The sequence below is a fragment of the Penicillium malachiteum genome, assembly GCF_028827825.1.
Source record: "Penicillium malachiteum strain IBT 17515 chromosome Unknown utg000005l:1.0-9002435.0:326005.0-9005861.0, whole genome shotgun sequence".
In the NCBI taxonomy this organism is placed as follows: domain Eukaryota; kingdom Fungi; phylum Ascomycota; class Eurotiomycetes; order Eurotiales; family Aspergillaceae; genus Penicillium; species Penicillium malachiteum.
Genome location: NW_026643099.1, coordinates 6,551,186 through 6,571,393, shown reverse-complemented (window position 1 = coordinate 6,571,393; position 20,208 = coordinate 6,551,186). Strand labels below are relative to the sequence as shown.

Genomic DNA, 20,208 nt, shown 5'->3' with positions numbered 1-20,208 from the left:
AGTTTTATCCCAATTGCTATATCGACGGTGATTTTCGGTACAATATTTGTATAGTTCTTTGCACGTTTGAGTGATCCGTACTACTAGTTGTAGCCCCATACCATTCCCGCGCCACCTGGTCCCTTTCTCCGCCTTCTCAGCTTCCCCGAACATTACTCTCTTTACTACTGGAGTGCTTCAAAACACAAAGCATGTCCCGAATATGACCACCATAAACGGAGACCAGGCGTCTCCAAAGGCTTCGGCCTCGATAAAATCTAGCACCCAGCGTGTGCCTCCCCCAGAGACCTCCGAAGCCGTTCAAACACGCTTTCGTGTCATTGCTGCTTTCTGGGCAGTGATCGTGTTATTCGGATTTCCGATATGGTGGAAGACAACTTCTATCTACCGGGCACATTTGCCAATTCAGGAGATGGTTGATTGGGATGATGGAAAGGTACATATCCTGCGACAAGAGGCCAGAACGCACCAGACAACTAACCCTGGATTTCTAGATCTGTCGCCCTGTCTTTCCCTTGGAGATCCATGTAGCGGCTCCTGCAATGCAAATCTCCGAGTCCCAGCATCTTCTTCGCACCACCCAGCATACCCTTGACGATCTTAATGAATTCGCCGCCCATCACTTGCGACTCAAGTTGGCGAACGACACCAGTGCACCCAACGCCAATGGCGACCAAGCTGCCGAGACGGAACATCAGATCACCGAAGAGAGAGCAGACATCGCCCTCACCGTTCGCGTGCTCCCCCAGGATGACTTGACTGCTCCTCGATCGGAGATTCACGCAGACACAACGCAGCTCGATGTATTCTACCCACCGAACCAGGTCCCGCTCCCCTCGTCTTCCAATCCACCCCTCTCGGCTTTCATTGCGCAGGAGCTTCAAGGACTATATAGCGAAGAGAAGGCTACGATCGCACATATTCTCTCGGGTGAAACCGCCGGATCTGATTCAGAGAGCATCATTCGACGACTGCGTCGATCCATGAAATACGCCGACACCTATCATCTATCCTTTTCACTTTTTACGCCAGGCCCTGCGCCTTCTTCCTGGGATATCGAAGCAGCCGTGAAGGAGTACTTGACCCCATTGCTAGATGCATTTGCTCCTATCAGCAACTTCACAGTTGATACCCAAGTCCAACTCTACGCGACCTTTTCACCAATGGCTCCTCCACCAGTCTATGACGAAGCCGAGGCAGCATGGACCTTGAAGAAGGAAGATCTCAGCGCATTTATCAACGCCGCTGAGTGGCCACTCAACCCCAGCATTGGCAACGGACCAACCCTCAACTTCGTTCTCTATGTCCCCGCGCCATTTCAATCCCCAATGGTCGTCAAAGAGAACCGCGCTTCAAGCTGGATTGTGCCACAATGGGGTGGAGTATTCCTCCTCAACCCTCCCCTGTCAGAAGAGCCGAGTCCATCAAATCCAAAACACCTTACACAGGAGTCACTGCGTCCCGCCTTCATGACATTCTCGCATCAACTCTTAACCCTCCTCGGTACCCCCACAACCCCTTCATCTCTCCCACTGCGCTTGCAAACCCTGATTCGCGTCCGCGCGGCTACCCTCCTTCTTTCCGCCTCATCTACCATGGGCTCTCTCGCCCGTCTCACCGAATCTCTCCCCTCAATTCCAATCCCAGCTACTGTAGCCTCGTCCGTCTCAACTACCCTCTCTCATCTCGGTACAACATGTTCTTCTCTCCGAGATGGACGCTTCGCAGCTGCACTGGCTAGTGCACGCGTGGCAGAAACCGAAGCGGAACGTAGTTTCTTCGAGAAAAGTATGGTCGGTCAGGTTTATTTCCCAGATGAGCACAAGGTTGCCGTCTACCTGCCTCTCCTTGGTCCGATTGGTGTTCCTCTCATTGTTGGATTGTTGAAAGAAGTGAAACGACTCATTGCGGGTCGGAAAGCGAGAGCGGCTGCTTAGTATGAATCTTTGCCTTCCAACCTTGTACCCTAGAACTTGCATTATACACATTCTCAATCGAGCTTGTCTTTGCATCTAATTTTATAACAGTATTGCTCTGACTCATACTGAAATCTCCATTTAAAATCATCATCCGACAAATTTGCACTATTATTAAATATCATTTGAACTTCAAGTTGAATTTCTAAATTAAGCTGTGCAACAAACAGGTATCTTAACAAAGGAGATGCTAATGTAGAACCAATGACCGTATATGTTGTTATACCAACATGAATCAACCTTCCAAGTGCTAGTAGAACTTAAATGACCCTGACGCAGTCTCAAGTAATCTTCCTCACATGATGCACCTTGAAAGACCCTTTACTCTCCTTCAAGTTCGACAAATTCCCCTTAGGCTCTTTTTCCTCCTTCTCCTCCTTCCCATCCTTAGCCTGACTCTTTGACTCCTGGAACCCAACAGCCTGCACCAAATCCGTAAAAGTAGTAGACGGTCTCGCAATGCGACCAGGATAAGGCTCAGGACCTAAGAACCGCCTAGACTGCATAAAAGCACCAGGGGGCGAGTAGACCTTAATACTCTCCGTACTAGGCGCCCTTTGTCGTGGCGGTGTAACAGGATCATGTACCATATCCGGGGTAGTAGGAAACTCAGGTTGAGTTGGTAAAGGTGGAACATCTTCATCTCTTGGATACCCATGTCCATTTGAGAAGAGACTTCGAACGCAGGATCCGGAGCGGTTTAGCATTGACCGCATGGATCGACTACTCATTGATGTGTGTCTGTCATCTGTACTTCTGAGAAGGAAATCCGTTCGATAGGATGCATCTTCTGAGGCAATGGGGCTCGAAATCGACCAGTTTCTTGGAACCTTTGCGGCTTCGGACTCTGCGAGGTCTCTTTTCTTTTGCGTGCGTCTTCGTATACAGGTTGATATTAGGAGTGCGAGGATCGTGCCAAAGATAGCGCCTGGGAAGAATCCCGCTAGGACTGCTTTTGTTGGATACGAGGAACCAGATGTGGTTGTTTTTGAGGAGGTTGAGTCGGCGTTTATGGAGGTTGTGGAGACGGAGGTGGTTACTGGTGTGAATGTTGCTCCGGCGGCGGTGCTTGAGGCGGTTGAGGTTATCGTGCTGGCGTCTGTGCTTGTGCTGGTGCTATCGCTAGTACTTGTTGCGGTGCTTGCACCGGAGAATGTGGTTGTCTGTGTGGTTTCGTTCGTGTTCATCGCACATAGACTGTTCTCGCAGGTGTACCCAAATGGGCAGCATTTCTCGCCGCAGGTGGGGAGGGTCCCGTTGAGAAGGGTTGTCTTGATTGAGGATTCGGGGTGAGCGGTGGCGTTTTGCTCTTGGATATCACAGGTTATGGGTGAGATGTAGTTACAGCTCTCTCCGGATGGACAGCAAATGATTGTAGTCTCACTGTCAGTCGTGATACAACTTGTGGATGAGGAACAGCAGAAGTTGGAGGGAAGGTCCCATCCACAGTAATCGTATGAGCTGGGGCAATCATCACTTCTTGCGAAGATATCGGCTCCATAACTCTTGAAAGCATGACTTGGTGTCATGAATACCATAAGAGTTAGGAGCAGAAGGCATGTGCCTCTGTTGGTGATACCCGCAGTCGACATCGCCATGTTGGCGGAGGAAATAGTCTTGAGATCTCTTCGTTCTCGAGAGGTTGGGGTCTCTTCGGCTAAAGAATGTCTTGATTTGAAAGGACTGGCAAATCACCAACCCGGCCGGTTCTCTATTCGAATGCAAGCCAAGAAGGAATATATAGTGTATACCCAGGAGAATCTTCAGAGACAGACAGGGAAGATATGATGATTCAAGAGGATTGACGATAGGTTGAGACTGAAAGAAAAGATCAGAACCAAGCAAAGGAAGACAAAGAAGAGTCATCTTCGGCGTCATTCATTTCAAGTCATGTTCCGCAATCAAAGCATTCTATTCCGGGCACGCGCCGGCAACCCAAGCTAGGGCTGCTGGCGAGTTTCATGTTGGTCCGCATAGTCCTAAATATGGTTGTTGGACGGGCGCTAAGCCTGATCCTGACTGCAGAAATGCATGAAAGATCCACTGCAGGCATACATGCAAGACAAGGTAGTGACAGGGTGGGCGCTTAGAGAAACACCGATGTATGTATAATTGGAGATGTAGTTTGATGTTCGTTGATTGGTCGGAGCCCATACCACTTGACTAAGCCACGCTAGTCCCAAAATGGAAATGCGTCGGGAGGGAAATTCTTCGAGATTTGGACTAAGAGCTCGATGCTTCACGTTCACCCAGCATCACATCATGTTTAGCCGACTTGCCCGGCCGGGCGCTTTGCGCGCGGCTTCTATTCAGGTATGATTGGATTTCTCTAGCTTTTTCTTCTCTCATCGCCGTGGTGAATTTACCCTGATCGCGCTCTTCTCTAGACTCCGACCTCCGCTCTCTCACGCTTCCAGATCCGTGGCCTCCATCGTATCCCTCAATTGCAGCATGACGCCTATTATAAGGAGAATGGTATTCCGGAATTCATGTCCCCGGAGGCCTTTGACTTCTCCTGGACTCAATACCAGACCCTGCTCGTGGACAAGCTGAACTTGTTGACCCAAGGTTAGTCGCCCTGGTCGCCCTGGAACGATTGAACGACCAATTTAACGAACGCCCATTGCTGCGTGAGATATTGAGCAGCGTGTACTGACTTTCTTCATATTTTAGATACCGTTGACGCGGACGCCAAACCCGGAGAGTTGCTGGTCAAGTACTCCCGGCGCCCGGAAATGGCCTCGGTCTTCAACTATGCTTCAATGGCTCACAACAACCACTTTTTCTTCAACTGCCTGGTCAGTGCTACATCCAAAACACTACTCGGACCCCTTGCTGATACCCTCTAGTCCCCCAACCCTACCAACATCCCCGAGAAGTTCGCCCGGGACATCGTCGATACCTGCTCATCCGTCGAATCCCTGAAGCTCGACTTCCTCGCTACCGCCAACGCCATGTTCGGTTCCGGTTTCGTCTGGCTCGCCAAGAACATGGAGCGTGAGGGTCTGCTGCAGATCTTCTGCACCTACAACGCTGGCTCTCCCTACCCAGCCGCCCACTCGCGCCGTCAACCCGTTGACATGGCCACTCACACCCCCGACGCCCCTCTAGGCAACCAGTTCGCCGGCTCAATGGGCGCCCACGCCCAGAACCAGAAGACCCTGGCTCCCGGTGCCATCGAGGTGCAGCCCATTCTGTGTGTCAACACCTGGGAGCACGCCTGGATGATGGACTACGGTATTGCTGGAAAGGAGGAGTACCTTGAGCGCTGGTGGGATCGAATCAACTGGGATGTTGTTTTCGATAACTACAATGCTGTTGGCTCTGCGAAGGGTGCTCGCACTGGAGCTACCCGATCTCGGGGTCTGAGCTTGCCTTGAGATAAAATCTTTTTGGTGTTCGGATAATCTGTATTATATACTAACATGTTCTATTTTTTTTCTTTCAAAACATTGAAATTGTACAGCGGATCATTCCATAGAAATGAAACATTGCAGTCATGCTCCATATTCCTGAGTATTCTATAATGTATTTCTATATGATGGTACATGCGTATATCTGTCCCAAAATCAACGCCATAATATACAAGGCATATACAGTATGTAGTAAACATACTACCGTCCCTCCCCGTGCATCTCCTTCATCCTCTTCTCAAAAGCCTCAATCATAACCCCAGCCATTTGTCCCTCAACGGCTCCCATGACAGTAGCATGTAACTGATTCCAAAACTCAAACCTCACCTCCAAATCCACCTTAGTCTGTGACGCACCATTCCCTTCCAAGGGTGTCAACTCCCATTTCGTAGAGAGGTATTCGAAGATACCCTCACTCGCACCAGGGAAGAATCCACTTAATCCAGATCCAGACCCAGTGGTCTCGGGCTTCCCATATTTCGCACCACTGCGCGCCTCAACAATCCACTTGGAAGGATCGCAGATCACGCGCGACGTAAACGTCTCACTGAGGGGTCCGTACCCAACAGTTAAGAATGCTTGAGTCGGGTATCCTGTTTCAAGATCCCGAGCGGTAACAGTTGACGCGGTGAGAAAGGGAAGGAATTGTGAGTAGGATTCGACAGAGGAGATCACTTTGAAGAGCAGCTCGGGTTTGTAGGGGAGGATGCGTGAAGCTGTGAGGACGCGCTTGGGGGAGTTGTTGCCGTCGTTATTTCCGGTTGGTAGGAAAGAGGAGAGGGAGGAGAGATTGAATGATCTTGTTTGTGTTTTCGGGGTGCATGGTTGTATTAAATGTGTCTGTGGACGTGGGTGTGCGGTGTTGAGGTGGATTGACTGGATTGCTTCATATTGCGCGCGTGATTGAGTTCTTAGTGGACATGAAAGGATGGGACCTTGAGGTCGCAGGGTCCGGAGGAGACGCATTGGAGAGAGAGATGAGAGCCCTGTGGTAATGAGTCTTGGATATGAGGTTATTCAACTCCAGCGCTGAGTCCGTTGGGAAAAGTTCCCCGAGCGGATCGGGATCTGCAGCCGAGGCCGATAGCCTTGTTACATAGTGTGATATACTAGCAATTAGCTCCAGATCGCAAGAGGATTAAATAAATAATAGTAAGAAAAACTGGCGATCAGCATTTATTAAATCCATGCTCAGGAGTCAGGTCACGGTTCCATATCCAAATTTGAAGTTCCTACTAGTACTATAGCAGATGCATTAGAACTCGAATATACTAGTACAAGTAGTATGTAGTAGATTCCAAGTTTAATCTGATACCTATATATATAAGACTAACCTTGGCAGTCTTTGATTTATTAGTACTACCTAGTATACTATTTTACTACTGGTGTTTTTCAAGTTGGAATTGAATTTGAAGTTTCCATTCAGGTTGAATCGATCCTTTCATATCTAGAATCATTGATCTGCAACTAAAGATTGATCAATAGACATGGAAAAGTCTAACTCAATAGGAAAAGGTTCCTCAGCAGACCAAAGATTATCTTGAGTCGTGTCAAATCCATACATCCGACCATCATACATACGCTAAGAGATATTAGCTTAGTCCAAAAACTCGAGTAAGGAAACATACCCAATCCAATTGAGCAGTCGCGCTCAGCATATCATCAATAACATCGAGAGAAGAGTATGAAGGAGTTTGAGAGACGTCGGTAAACATGGTCGTTGGTATGTTATTCGGAGAAAGATTCGAGTACTGCGGTTGGTCCATGGAGACAGGGAACGTCCGGAGGAGCTGGGTTTGACCTGTAGCAAGTTAGTTACAGATCCCAAGATGAGTGAAAGATGATATACGTACTTGCTTCTTCCTCCGAATTCGCTGTGAGACTTTCAAGGCTGTGACCTCGAACTCTACTAAGCATGATGCTCAGTGCAACAAATGCCCGCTGGGTATCCGGAGACCGCCGAGGCGTCTGCTTGAAAATGCGATGCGTATTCTCCAAAAGAAGTAGAAGCTCAGACTTTTCTTGGGTCATCTCCAAAGCGTCCATATTATCATTGTCTTGTGACAAAGCCAGACAAAGGATCATAGCAGAGAGCATAAAGTCGGTATTTTGGAGGGAGTTGAGAAGAAACCGTTCCTTGTATACTTGACCACCAGGTAAAGACTCGCTCCAAATATCTGCATGGTGTCGCAGGGTCGCGCTAGCAGCACTAATGCAGATCTGCCGTGAATTGGCATGCTTGCCATGTCTTTCGGTGATATACGGCCGATGCAGAACGATACGCGCCTTTTGATATATCAAGTTCAAGGTATATCGATTTAATATGATATAGGTTTGCTCGCCTATCGATTGGGCGAGCGGTCGCACACGTAGGAAAGATGGCATTTGAGCATGCGCAGCTTCAAGCGCACGATCCATCACCATTATTTCGTCGTGCGATACCGGTTCTCGCTTGTAGGCCGAGTCACAGATCTGTCCGAAAACATTCATGAGACGGGTTTTTGCTCGTGTATATGAAACTTGTGTTCGCTCATCCTCTGGTCGACCTGGAGGTAGCTGCGCCGTGTTTTCGTCGAAGTCGGTGTCCAGCAGGTTAGATGGCATCGCGGCGTCTTGGTAATAAGACTGGATGGTACGTGGAAGGCCATTTTGAAATGAGACTAGAGTATCAAGCTGGCACAGCATAGCCCACATACGGCGTCGCATCTCTCCTTCGTAAGGAGAGAGTGTGGGATAGTGGCTCGGGTCACGGTGGTAGCCCATGCGCAACGCAAGTCGAATAGCTATTCCCAGGAGATGTGAGACTCCCATCTGTCCATCTTGGCTGCGGTAGAACTCGGAAACCGCGTAGAGGAACATTGCGTTCGGCTTGTACTTTCCAGGGGTGATATAGTTTGCTTGAACGAGACACTGTGCGGCTTTTCGACGAAAAACGTCCCAAAGGGTCATCGGCTCCACTGTACTCATCGGAAGAGCCTCCTCACTGCGATGATGGATAGTTACAGAAAGTGCCATGATGGAATATAATAATGCAATCCAGGTAAATGACATATCAAGAGGATGTTTCCAAAAGTGCTCATATTCCCTTCGAAACGTAGGGACGTGAATGATAACTATTAATCGGGTTATTATAGAAAAAAGGATTGCGGCAAGACTCCAACATACCTAATGAAGGCTCCGATGTTTGTAGAAAGCGAGACACAAGTCGATCGGCTATTGATCGTGCTGGGATGTCCGTGAGTACTTCTTGTTTGGTAATCGGCTTAGCAAGTCCTAGCAGCAGGACGGGTGAAGAAGCATCAAAAGGGTCATCTTCAATTCCGTCTTCATCGGAATTCTCCGCCTGTTCATCCAAATACTCTTTCACACCGTTGATCTAAAGAAACAGTTAGTCTGAGCCATTTTAGATATCATGTATAGGCAAGCAAACCTCCTCCAAGATGGCACGCCAGTTGGCACTATCAATATAATTGGTTCCATCCTCTTTGACTACCAAAGTGCCCGTATCACGGGGTGATGGTTTGGTCTCACGTTCATCCGTCGATGGAGGAGTATCGTACGCTACTGTCTCCTCCAAACCAGTATTGAAGTCATAAATAAGATCATCTGGTTTTTTCTGTTTGGCCAAAGACATGACTAAATTTTCCAGATGTTGAAGACGATCTTGTACAAGCGTCGGACTCGCTCGTCCATGCTGAGCCTTAGCCCTCGGCCCTCGACCAACATACGTACATGTCGCCGCCTCGCCACGCTTCTTACAATTGGCGCATGGATAAGTGCGGCAGCATTTCAGCCTGTATGTGTATCAGTTATCTGGCATAATGAAGCTAGATATGCGGCTCAAACCCACTTGCGGTATCGGCATGCAGTGCAAGAGAACTGGACTCGGGTTCGTTTCTTTGACCCCGCGGGCTCCGCAGCGAGCGGGTCCGGGTTATGGGCAAGGTCGGACATGAAGACAGCCCCGGTTCTATGAAGAGGGCTCATAATAGGGAGGACTTGAGAAGACGGGGTTAGAAAGAGTCGAGAAGTGCCGATCTTTGTCTCGGGCAAGTATCTATTTACCCACTTGCGGCGTGTGAACGGGAAGAGGAATGAAGGCGGAGAAATGCGATGAGCTCGGACTCCGTCGTTCCACTCTTATCTCCGTGCGCATCTCCCGTAGATCTAGCCTTGTATACCTTCAAAATGTCGTTGCAGATCACTTTACAGCGCTCCAGGTATCATGAATTAGTTTAGACGTGTTTGGAAGGGGTATGTCAAGTCTCATTTCCTGTCAGATATCATATTAAACCGATGAAATCCATGGATGCAGGCCAATAAAATCAAATACGATTTTGGGTACGGGGCACTTGAGTATACCGGGAGTCATGATATGAAATAACTTGAAAGCAACTTTGAACATGTAGGAGATGGCTTCTCCGATAATATCATGATCAACCCCGAACGATTAAGCCCGAGATAATCTGCCTCAGGCCCCATTATATGCATCTACCATAATAATGCCACCGCGGGTACCTATGCAGGTATTTAACCGGGCCCTAGGCAGCATACATAGCATTTGCACCGCTCGAGCCCGCTAAGCCCCTAGGGTCAGTGCTAGGTATGACTCAAAATGTCAGCGCATCTAAGCATTTCCAAGGTTACCGTAAAATACCCCGCTTTTGACCCGCATAATAAATTAGAAAATGAGAAAGAAATTATTCATCTCCACATCTCACGGCATAATGAATAGCTTCTCTGATACCATGAAGAAGTCTAAACATCTGGATGCTTCTAGAATTGCAGCCCAACTTGAACCCCCGAGGCCGTCAAACATACTAGCTTGATATCTCATTCATCCCTATTTGGAAATCTACTAGTAAAGTCACCATGTTGGTCATATATTTGTCCAATGATGTCAACTTGCTGGTTCTAGAATCACTAGTATGTACGTATCAACTTAAAATGTTGGAGGCCTTACACGATTCCAAGTTGAGTGCTAGGGTCAGTGCTAATAACTTGTATTTCGGCTGCCTGGGGCTCTTTAACCCATCCTCACTGGCAGCGTCTACTTTATCCATATTGATCAAGCTATTTGAATATCCTATAAATTGACAACGCATCTCCTCATATTCATTCAAGTCTTCTTCTCTCATCAACTTAAGCTTGGTCGATACACTTAAGTGCTAGTATTCACCAGCTACTCGTTTCACCCCTTTCACAACCCGAGCCAGACACTTCATGTCGGTCATAGCAGTCCGTGAGGGCACTTTGGCAAATAACTCATTGAGCCTCAAAAATGAAAATATTTACAATTTTTTCGGCCCAGGAGCAGTGAGTGGATTCGATTTTACTCCTCTTTTTGAGGATTCAATTTTATCTTTATTACCATCCGCACTACTTCTTATCTGCGTGCCGTATCGAATCATCACTCTCTATCGCCAACGCCCAAAAGTTTCACCAGGAGGCTTCTTGTACGAGAGCAAGATCACATTTCTGGGTGTCTTCGCGGCAATACATCTAGTCTTGCTCATTTTACATGTTCTTAACTCCTCACTTCGTACTCAAGCTACTATTGCTGCATCGGCATTGTCCTTCATCGCCAGTCTCAGTCTCTGTTTGCTCTCACATCTTGAGCATGGACGCTCCGTTCGTCCATCGCCCTTGATCAATGGGTATATTTTATTGACATTGCTATTTGATGTGGCTCGTTGCCGCACCCTTTTTCTTGATGGAGCAAGCAAAGCAATTTCAGGGTGTTTTGCGGGCATGATCGGTGTCAAGATAATGGTTCTGCTGGCCGAAGCAACCGAGAAGCGAAGTATTCTGCTTACTCCTTATCATGGCCTGTCACCAGAAGAGACAAGTGGGATTTATTCTCTCTCTTTCTTCTTCTGGTTGAATCAGCTCATGACGTCGGGGTTTCGCGGGGTTCTTCGCAATGAGGATCTCTATCCGATCGACAGCGATATGACTGCCGAGGTCCTTCAACGAAGAATGAAACATTCCTGGGAAAAAGCGTCTCAAGAGAAACCAAGGGCGCTTTTCTGGGCGGTTATGCGGGCGAACACAAAAGGACTGCTTTATTGTATCATACCACGCCTGTGCCAAATTGGCTTCCGCTACGCGCAGCCGTTCCTATTGTCACGAACAATTTCATTTGCAAGTGATACATCACAACCTGACAGTGTTGGCTGGGGTCTGACAGGGGCATTCTTTTTGGATCTTCTTGGAGTTGGCATTTCAAATGGTATCTTTTACCATATGTCCTATCGTTTAGTTACTAGCATCCGCGGGAACTTGATCAGCCTAATCTATGCAAAAACCCTGGACCTTAGCATCACCGCTCTGGATGAGTCGGTAGCAGTCACTCTCATGTCCACTGATGTGCAGTCAATATGCGATGGCTTTACAAACATCAACTCGTTTTGGGCTGTGCCAATCGAGATAATAATCGGCCTCTACCTTTTAGCTCGCCAGCTGGGAGTCGCTTGTGTCGCCTCTGCCGGCATCGCTTGCTTTTCGACTATTGCAATATTGTCGATATCTAAATGGATGAGTCACGGGCAGCAAATTTGGATGAGGAGTATCCAAACACGAGTAGACTCCACAGCAACGATGCTGGGTTCAATGAAATCTGTTAAGATGCTTGGCTTCACAGACTGGCTGGCGAAGCTTATCCAAGGCCTGCGAGTGGATGAGCTCCAAGAAGCAAAGCTCCTTCGACGTCTCCTATGCCTTCGCGTGTTTCTAGCAAATCTTTTGGGCACTTTCGGTCCTTTCCTGACTTTACTAGTTTACACTACTCGCCCGAATAGTAATGGACTCTCTGCAGACACTGCATACACAACTCTGACACTGATCTCCCTCCTTTCAACTCCGGTTAACACACTCATCAGATCTATCCCTGAGATGGCAACTGCACAGGCCTCTCTGATCCGAATTCAAGAATTCTTGCACTCTGACTCTCGACTTGATCACCGGATCTTCTTCAATGAAAATAGCAGCTCCAGTTCTTCGGAGCCATCGATCTCTCAGGGCATTGAACTTTCAGATTTTAATACATCTTCTTCCACCTCAAACACACAGACAGATGTAATCGTGGCTCGCGACGCCGGGTTCTCATGGAATTCGAACTCGACTTTCTCAGTTCATGACATAAACATCAGTGTTCAACCGGGGCAGTTTTGTATCGTTATTGGACCCACCGGATGTGGAAAAAGTACCTTACTCAAAGGAATTCTTGGAGAGACGCCATCTACCAAAGGGTTTCTCTATACGTCTCAGCGACACACGGCATTCGTAGACCAGACGCCCTGGATTCGCAATACTTCATTCCGGGATAATGTTCTTGGCACCTCTGTGTTTAATGAGGAGTGGTATGATGAAGTGGTGAAAGCCTGTGCATTGGACCAGGATATTCAAATGTTACCAAATGGGCACTGTGAGTTAATTCAATTCGAAATTATTCGTAAAGCTTTCACTGACATTCCATTAGTTACAAAGGTGGGCTCATCTGGAATATCACTTTTGGGGGGCCAGAAGCAGCGTCTAGCACTGGCTCGTGCTGTGTATTCCCGCAAGGAAGTGGTCATCCTGGATGATGTCTTCTCTGGACTAGACGCCGACACGGAAGAGCGTATATTTATGAAGTTACTCTCGAAACAAGGCTTATTTCGAAGAATGGGGACTACAGTCCTCCTGGCTACTCACGCTGTCCACAGACTTTCATATGCGGATCTCATCGTCGCCATGGATCATCAAGGCACGATAGCCGAGCAGGGGACCCTGGCAGAGCTAGAGGCAAACGATGGATACGTTGCCCTCCTGAAGGCACGCTACCGATCTGAGAGCACCGATGATACTGCTGCGCCTCAAGAACAGCATACAGTCCAGTTGGCAAAAACAGAGTTGGAAGAAACCCCAGAACTTGAGGCTGTGGCAGTCGAGCTCACCAGGCAAAATGGAGACCTTTCTCTCTATGCATATTACCTTGGATCAGTCCACTGGTCATCCACTGTCTTATGGTTGGGGTGCTTTGTCCTGGCAAGTACTTCAATGAAGATGAGTGAATACTTGATCAATTTCTGGACAAGTGCTTCGACTCGGCAAGGGCGAAGTGTCGATGGATTTTATCTCGGAATTTATGGAATGCTGGCAGCAGTGGCAACCGTTGGCCTCATCGGGGGTGCCTATCACTATATCATCTACTTTGCCGCGCAAAGTGCTATGAGTCTTCATGAGCGACTTGTGCGGTCGGTGATGAATGCACCGCTTTCATTCTTTACTTCAACGGATATTGGGACCACGACGAATAGGTAAGCCGATAGTATTCTGCTTCATTTGTTATTATTGTCTAACGAATGTTTACCTACCAGATTCAGTCAAGACATGACCTTAATTGATCATGACTTGCCATACTCCGTCATAGATTTCATTCTATCACTGACCTTGGGTCTCATGTCAATGATATTGATGTGCATTTCCGCCTCTTATTTCGCTGCAGTCGTACCAGTAGTCTTTCTGTTTATGTGGATGTTACAGAAGTTCTATCTCCGCACATCGCGGCAGATGCGATTCCTCGATCTGGAAGCCAAATCACCGCTATTCTCTCAATTCATCGAGAGCTTGTCAGGTCTTGTAACTATTCGAAGCTTCGGCTGGACTGAAGCCTTCGAGTCCCAAAGTCTGGCTCTGTTAGATACATCTCAAAAGCCCTTCTATCTTTTGTTCTGTATCCAAAGATGGCTCGAACTTGCACTCGATATTTCCGTTGCGATCCTCGGTGCAATTCTCATGGTTCTGGTAGTCAAATTGCGAACAGAGCTCGGCGCTGGGTATGTCGGTTTGGCCATCCTCAACGTTATTACTTTCAGTCAGTCGTTATCGGATATCTTGCGGAACTGGGCTCAGCTAGAAACATCCATCGGTGCCGTCTCCCGTGTCCGTGACTTTGTTAAGCACACTGCCAATGAGAACAGACCAGAAGAGAATGGCACAGCCGGGTTTCCTGGCAATGATTTCTCAAACTGGCCGAGTAAGGGGCAGATCGAGTTCCGAAATGTCGACGCGTCGTATAATGCAGGCGATCAAAAATACGTTCTCCGAAACTTGAGCATGTCGATCAAGGCAGGTGAGAAAATCGGCATTTGTGGACGCAGTGGCAGTGGCAAAAGTTCACTTCTAGCAAGCCTGTTCCGGATGCTAGAGGTGGAGTCTCACAGTCAAATTCTCATTGATGGTGTTGACATTACTCGCATTCCTCGGCAAACGACCCGACTCGCGTTGAACGCGATCCCGCAGGAACCATTCTTCACACATGGATCTGTGCGTGCAAACATGGATCCATACCAAAGCACAGACACAGGTGCGATTGAAGAAGCTTTACGACGCGTTGAGTTATGGGATATAGTTCAGGCAAAGGGTGGGTTAGACGCCCAGCTGGAGGCTAACTTCTTCTCTCATGGCCAACGGCAACTGTTCTGTCTCGGTAGATCACTAGTCCGTGGTAGCAAAGTGATTATTCTAGACGAAGCCACAAGTAATGTTGATGTTGTTTCTGATGCTCTTATGCAGCGGATTATCCGAGCGCAATTCGCCGACTGCACAATCTTGGCTGTGGCTCATCGTCTGGAAACAATCGTGGATTTTGATCGCATTGCCGTCATAAAGGGTGGAAGGCTGGTTGAATTCGATACTCCAAAAGCACTCTTTGAGAGAGACAGCGCTTTCAAGGAGCTTTATGAGTCTTGATTTGGTTCCAGGGCCGGCGAAGTCGTGATGTTCTGAATTAAAGCCAGTGGATGTTGAATAGACGGATAAAATTGATGATGGACCTCGGGATGAGATGATCCCACTTATGCCTTAATGTTGCGGACAGAATATAGTAGTATATAATTTGAATTGGGACTTGATTTTAATATTTGGATAATCATTCATCCTAAAAACCTATGCAGTTGGGCCTCTCCATCCATATCTGATCCCCATTTGAACCAGAGCTGGCATAAATTGCAGTCAGATAATACCAGTTAGGTATAGGTAATGCATATCTTTGGTGGCGAAACCAGCTGGAAGAGTTAGATTCGAAGTTACTTCGATCATAAACGACTGCAGGGAATTCTCTTTAAATGCATTGCAGGACAAGGTCGACAATTGAAAAGAAGGATTCGCGATCAGCACCAATTTTGCCCAGTCCAAGGCCCACAACGAGCAGTCGTTTCTCGGCGGGTGCCTTTGTTGCAATAGCAGTCGCAATTTGACGAGCTAAGAGTTGTCCAATAGTATCTTGACCAGGTGCATGGCCTCCGAGTAAAGAAGTTGCTGTTAACCCACTGAGGGGTAACAAGCTGTCATCTGTGTCTTCGGATAATGTATGCATGCCGTCAGTTCCTGGGTTGTTGTTTCCAAGTGGAACATGTAGCTAAATCGCGGTCAGTATTTCCCAGAAAATGACAGTACATATAGACAAACCCAATGCGCAAGTCGGCCTTCTTGAGAGATCGTCACCATGATCTTATCGCTGAAGTTCATAATCATAACATCCGTTTTGACTCCATCTACTAGACCCGCCGTTTGCTTTCTCCCAGCAGGAAACGGGAGGTTACTCAAAGAGTCATGTAGTGAATCTTGTAGAGAAGCCATGATAGTTCAATTGTGTGTTGTAACTGTAAGGAGCTATCGCCTGTTGATGCATTGCTTCGTTCGAGGCGGTCAATATCGCCCCACATTATATCTGGCATTATTACACCGCCTATCAACCGTCCTCGATTTTTTTTCCTGGATAAGCAGCAGCTTGATAACACACATTGCTTGCTAGTCCCGGCTCGTCATCTCTTGTTTCGAGTTAGGATCTGCAATTATGGTTAAATTTGTTCCACGCCAGCGGAAACAGAAGCACCGGCGTCAAGAGCCTGATGCCTCGGTAGACACCAATGTCGCAGAGCTAGCGCCCGTCTCCAAAGATGAGAAGGAAGCAAGAAGACAGAAATTGCGCGATGAGCTAAGAGAGCAGCATGCAAATGTTTCATCCAAGAAGCAAAAGCGTTTGGACAAGTACATTGTACGTGGGACTTTTTCTACTCTTGTGCCGGACCCGTCTCTGACAATTTCATAGGAAAATAAATTGAAGAAGGAAGAAAACCTCGAGCTCCTCAAGAAACTTGCGAATGCGAACGAAAGTATTTCCGGCCTACAGAGCTCTAAAGAGCTAGGCAAGCGAAAGCGAGATGATAGTGAAACCGTCCAGGCGACTACATCTGCTGGGAAATCAGCACAAAACCTCCCCGAATACGATACCGATGATTCCGACGCCGATATCAAAACTTCCGATCCTGCGACAGATCCGGTTCCTGAACCCAAGCCTCAACAACCTCAAGCGCCCACCGGAAGCGGATTGAAGCGACCACTCGAACTTGGACCTGACGGATTCCCAATCATCAAAAAGCGGAAGCGCACTGCTAAACCCGCTCCTGCCGCACCGGTGAAGGAGGTTGCATGGGAAGGGTTCGGGTCCGACAACGAAGAATCGGATAAGGAGGAAGATGAAGAGGGCTCGGACAGCTCAGAGGGTGATTCGAATGAGGAATCGGACGACAACGAGTCTGGGGAATCATCCGAAGAGGGCTCAGACGACGAGTCCGACGAAGATGATGAAGACTCGGACGAGGATGAAACTACTGTGAAAAAGATCAAACCCAGAGAATCTGCTTTCAAGTCGTGGGCCAGGCAACAAATTAATGAGGCCGTTGGTTTCAAACCAACCACCGGTCCAGTGATCCATGATCAAGCGCAGCAGACATTTGCGCCCCCCCAGAAAAGAACCCCGCAACACTGTTGACATGGAGGATCCTCTTCCCGCTGAGCTTCAAGTCACTCGAGGAGATCCTCTTCGCAAGGCTTTCCATGTCTCAGTGGAACGATCAGAAGAGATTCAAAGTTCTCGTATGGGTTTACCGGTGGTTGGCGAGGAACAGAAGATCATGGAGGCGATTCACAACAACTCAGTTATTGTCATCTGGGGTGCTACTGGTTCGGGAAAGACAACTCAGCTTCCACAATTCCTGTTTGAGTCAGGCTTCGGTAACCCGGATAGCCCCAACCCTGGCCTTATTGGTGTCACTCAGCCACGTCGAGTTGCCGCCGTCAGTATGGCCAACCGTGTCGGTCAAGAACTTGGCCAGTATTCAGACCAAGTTTCATACCAGATTCGGTTTGAGACAACGGTATCCAAAAAGACAGCCATTAAATTCATGACTGATGGTATCCTTCTCCGTGAGATTGCAGATGACTTTGCACTGCGCAAATACTCAATTATCATCATTGACGAAGCGCACGAGCGAAGCGTGAACACTGATATCCTGATTGGAATGGTCAGTCGTATTGTCGACCTGCGAAAGTCCATGAGTGAGGAGGATCCTACTATCAAGCCGCTGAAGGTGGTAATTATGTCTGCCACGCTCCGAATCTCTGACTTCACTGAGAACTCCGCGTTGTTTCGTCAAGGTCCCCCGCCTTTGGTTCAAGCCGAAGGTCGCCAGTACCCTGTTACCGTTCACTTTGCCCGTCGCACACATCGTGATTATGTTGAGGAGGCCTTCCGGAAGGTTTCGCGGGGTCACCGCAAACTCCCGCCCGGTGGTATACTCGTGTTCTTGACAGGACAAAATGAAATTCGGCAATTGTCCAAGCGATTGAAGCAGGCATTCAAGCCTACTCAGCGGATTGATACAACCCAAGCGAAGGTGCAGTTCACAGCGAACGACGCACCTTTGGAAGCGGAAGATCTAGAGTTGGGTGGCACTGAAATGCACAATGACGGCTATGACGATGATAGTGACTTGGAGATTACGGGATTAGACGAGCCAGAGGATGATGAAGACTTTGATCTTGGTGAGGAGGCTATGGACTCATCAACCAAGGTGCACGTATTGCCTCTATATTCGCAACTACCAACAAAAGAACAAATGAAGGTGTTTGAACCGGCACCAGAGAACTCGCGTCTTATCATTCTCGCAACCAACGTTGCTGAGACATCGCTCACTATTCCCGGAATCAAGTACGTATTCGACTGTGGTCGTGCGAAGGAAAAGCAATTTGATCTATTTACCGGTGTGCAAAGCTTCCAAATTGGCTGGATCAGCAAAGCTAGTGCAAACCAAAGAGCGGGTCGTGCAGGTCGAACAGGACCCGGTCACTGTTACCGACTGTACTCTTCGGCAGTCTACGAAGGCGATTTCGCTGAGTATACTGACCCTGAAATATTACGCACCCCTATCGAAGGTGTCGTTCTCCAGATGAAGAGTATGGGCTTGCACAATGTGATCAATTTCCCATTCCCTACCCCTCCCAGCCGTCAAGGTCTCGTGAAGGCGGAAAAGCTGCTCAAGAATCTGGGTGCGCTCTTAGGGAATGGCCAAGTCACACAAGTGGGTCGTCGTCTTGCAACATACCCTCTATCCCCTCGTTTCGGCAAGATGCTTTACATCGGTCACCAACACGGATGTCTACCTTACGTCATTGCCCTGGTGTCTGCTCTTGCTGTCGGAGATCTGTTCGTTGCGCAGAATGAAATCGACCCCAATGCATTTGCTAGGAATTCTAAGCCCAAGCAACTTGATAGCGACGACAGTGATGATGAAAGGAAGGTCTACACCAATGCCGATCGTCTAGAGGATACAGAACGTGAGCAAAAGATGAAGGACTACGCCCGCGTACACCGTCTTCTCGGCAAGCACGATGATACCTCCGATGCCCTTAAGTTCCTCTCTGCCATCTGTGCCTACGGCTATGCCTCGGACGGGGACGCCTTCAGTGAACAGATGTTCCTCCGTGGAAAGGCCTTCAAGGAGGCTACGCAACTCCGTCGCCAACTCACAGATATCGTGCGCGCCAACAACCCTGGGCTTATCGGCTCTTACGAAGCACGTCTGCCCGAGCCCTCTGCTAAGCAGATCAAAGCGCTTAAACAAATCGTTACCGCCGGTTTCATCGACCATGTTGCCATTCGCGCAGATCTCGCACCTGTGCCTCCAGAGATCCCCCGTGCGCCCCGCCGCGCGATCGATGTTCCCTATCTTACACTTTTCCGCTCCCGGGAAGGACCAGCCGAGGATATCTCAGAGCGCGCGGTCTTCATCCATCCCTCTTCTATCATGGCGAAGCTTACACCAAAAGAAATGCCGCAGTATATTGTCTACTCGCATCTCCAGCAGTCAGCCCCCAGCGTGGTCGCATCGGACCAGACACCCAAGATCAGAATGTTCCCGCTTGTTGCTCCAAGTGGATTGCAGCTTTCTGCTTTGGCACATGATACCCCACTCATCGAGTATGGAAAGCCGATTGGAAAGACAGATACATTGGAAGGTATTCCTCAGCGCAGGTCTTGCTGGGTTATTCCCTCGATGGTTGGTGATGCTGGTGGCACAGGCTGGCCATTGCCAGCGAAGAAGGTCGTGCAGAAGAAGGACCCTAAGGAGGGATGGGTTATTGAGAAGTTTGTTAGTTGAGTACAGTTGTCAAAATAGCATATGTTGTATAGATGAGTTCATGATATCCAAAATGTATTGGTTTCTATTGTTCTCCCTGAGAAGGGACTTGGATCACCTTCCACTCAAAATTTTGAAATCTTCTTAACAAATACGCTAGCCGTGGACGTCAAGTTCAACACAAGATGACTAGCTTCATCCCCGTGCCTCCACACGGACTCGGAGATTCTGTTTTCCAGTTTCGGGACTGACATTTTTTATGAGTCTCTTCACCAAGTCTTATGATTTGAATCTGGTCTTTGTTACAAGCGGCAAAGAGAGCTCAAAATCAACTGTATGTATAGTTTTTTTTTC

The 20,208-nt window shown here is 48.2% G+C and overlaps 8 protein-coding genes across 8 annotated transcripts; 4 read left to right on the top strand and 4 right to left on the bottom strand.

The window, feature by feature from the left end:
• Positions 1-202: 202 nt before the first annotated feature.
• PIG-S (GPI-anchored transamidase GPI17) lies at positions 203-1,937 on the top strand (the record flags this gene model as incomplete). Its single annotated transcript, XM_057095861.1, has 2 exons — positions 203-436; positions 495-1,937. The coding sequence occupies 2 exons, from the start codon at positions 203-205 to the stop codon at positions 1,935-1,937; spliced, it is 1,677 nt and encodes a 558-aa protein (XP_056941832.1).
• Positions 1,938-2,257: 320 nt separating this feature from the next.
• On the bottom strand, positions 2,258-3,574 carry N7483_012433 (uncharacterized protein; the record flags this gene model as incomplete). The annotated part of the gene is made up of 1 exon (XM_057095860.1): positions 2,258-3,574. The coding sequence occupies one exon, from the start codon at positions 3,572-3,574 to the stop codon at positions 2,258-2,260; it is 1,317 nt and encodes a 438-aa protein (XP_056941831.1).
• A 664-nt stretch (positions 3,575-4,238) lies between these two features.
• sod4 (mitochondrial 37S ribosomal protein mS42) lies at positions 4,239-5,356 on the top strand (the record flags this gene model as incomplete). The annotated part of the gene is made up of 4 exons (XM_057095859.1): positions 4,239-4,289; positions 4,364-4,544; positions 4,650-4,774; positions 4,826-5,356. 4 exons carry the CDS (start codon positions 4,239-4,241, stop codon positions 5,354-5,356), a joined length of 888 nt encoding a protein of 295 aa, XP_056941830.1.
• A 234-nt stretch (positions 5,357-5,590) lies between these two features.
• On the bottom strand, positions 5,591-6,355 carry N7483_012431 (ubiquinone-binding COQ10-like protein; the record flags this gene model as incomplete). The annotated part of the gene is made up of 1 exon (XM_057095858.1): positions 5,591-6,355. One exon carries the CDS (start codon positions 6,353-6,355, stop codon positions 5,591-5,593), a length of 765 nt encoding a protein of 254 aa, XP_056941829.1.
• Positions 6,356-6,842: 487 nt separating this feature from the next.
• On the bottom strand, positions 6,843-9,343 carry N7483_012430 (putative C6 transcription factor; the record flags this gene model as incomplete). Its single annotated transcript, XM_057095857.1, has 6 exons — positions 6,843-6,971; positions 7,018-7,190; positions 7,243-8,502; positions 8,555-8,765; positions 8,820-9,183; positions 9,240-9,343. 6 exons carry the CDS (start codon positions 9,341-9,343, stop codon positions 6,843-6,845), a joined length of 2,241 nt encoding a protein of 746 aa, XP_056941828.1.
• A 1,269-nt stretch (positions 9,344-10,612) lies between these two features.
• On the top strand, positions 10,613-15,124 carry N7483_012429 (uncharacterized protein; the record flags this gene model as incomplete). Its single annotated transcript, XM_057095856.1, has 3 exons — positions 10,613-12,815; positions 12,870-13,689; positions 13,750-15,124. 3 exons carry the CDS (start codon positions 10,613-10,615, stop codon positions 15,122-15,124), a joined length of 4,398 nt encoding a protein of 1,465 aa, XP_056941827.1.
• A 370-nt stretch (positions 15,125-15,494) lies between these two features.
• N7483_012428 (uncharacterized protein) lies at positions 15,495-16,012 on the bottom strand (the record flags this gene model as incomplete). The annotated part of the gene is made up of 2 exons (XM_057095855.1): positions 15,495-15,791; positions 15,842-16,012. The coding sequence occupies 2 exons, from the start codon at positions 16,010-16,012 to the stop codon at positions 15,495-15,497; spliced, it is 468 nt and encodes a 155-aa protein (XP_056941826.1).
• Positions 16,013-16,229: 217 nt separating this feature from the next.
• Positions 16,230-19,875, top strand: N7483_012427 (ATP-dependent RNA helicase ECM16; the record flags this gene model as incomplete). The annotated part of the gene is made up of 3 exons (XM_057095854.1): positions 16,230-16,430; positions 16,485-17,136; positions 17,189-19,875. 3 exons carry the CDS (start codon positions 16,230-16,232, stop codon positions 19,873-19,875), a joined length of 3,540 nt encoding a protein of 1,179 aa, XP_056941825.1.
• Positions 19,876-20,208: the final 333 nt, after the last annotated feature.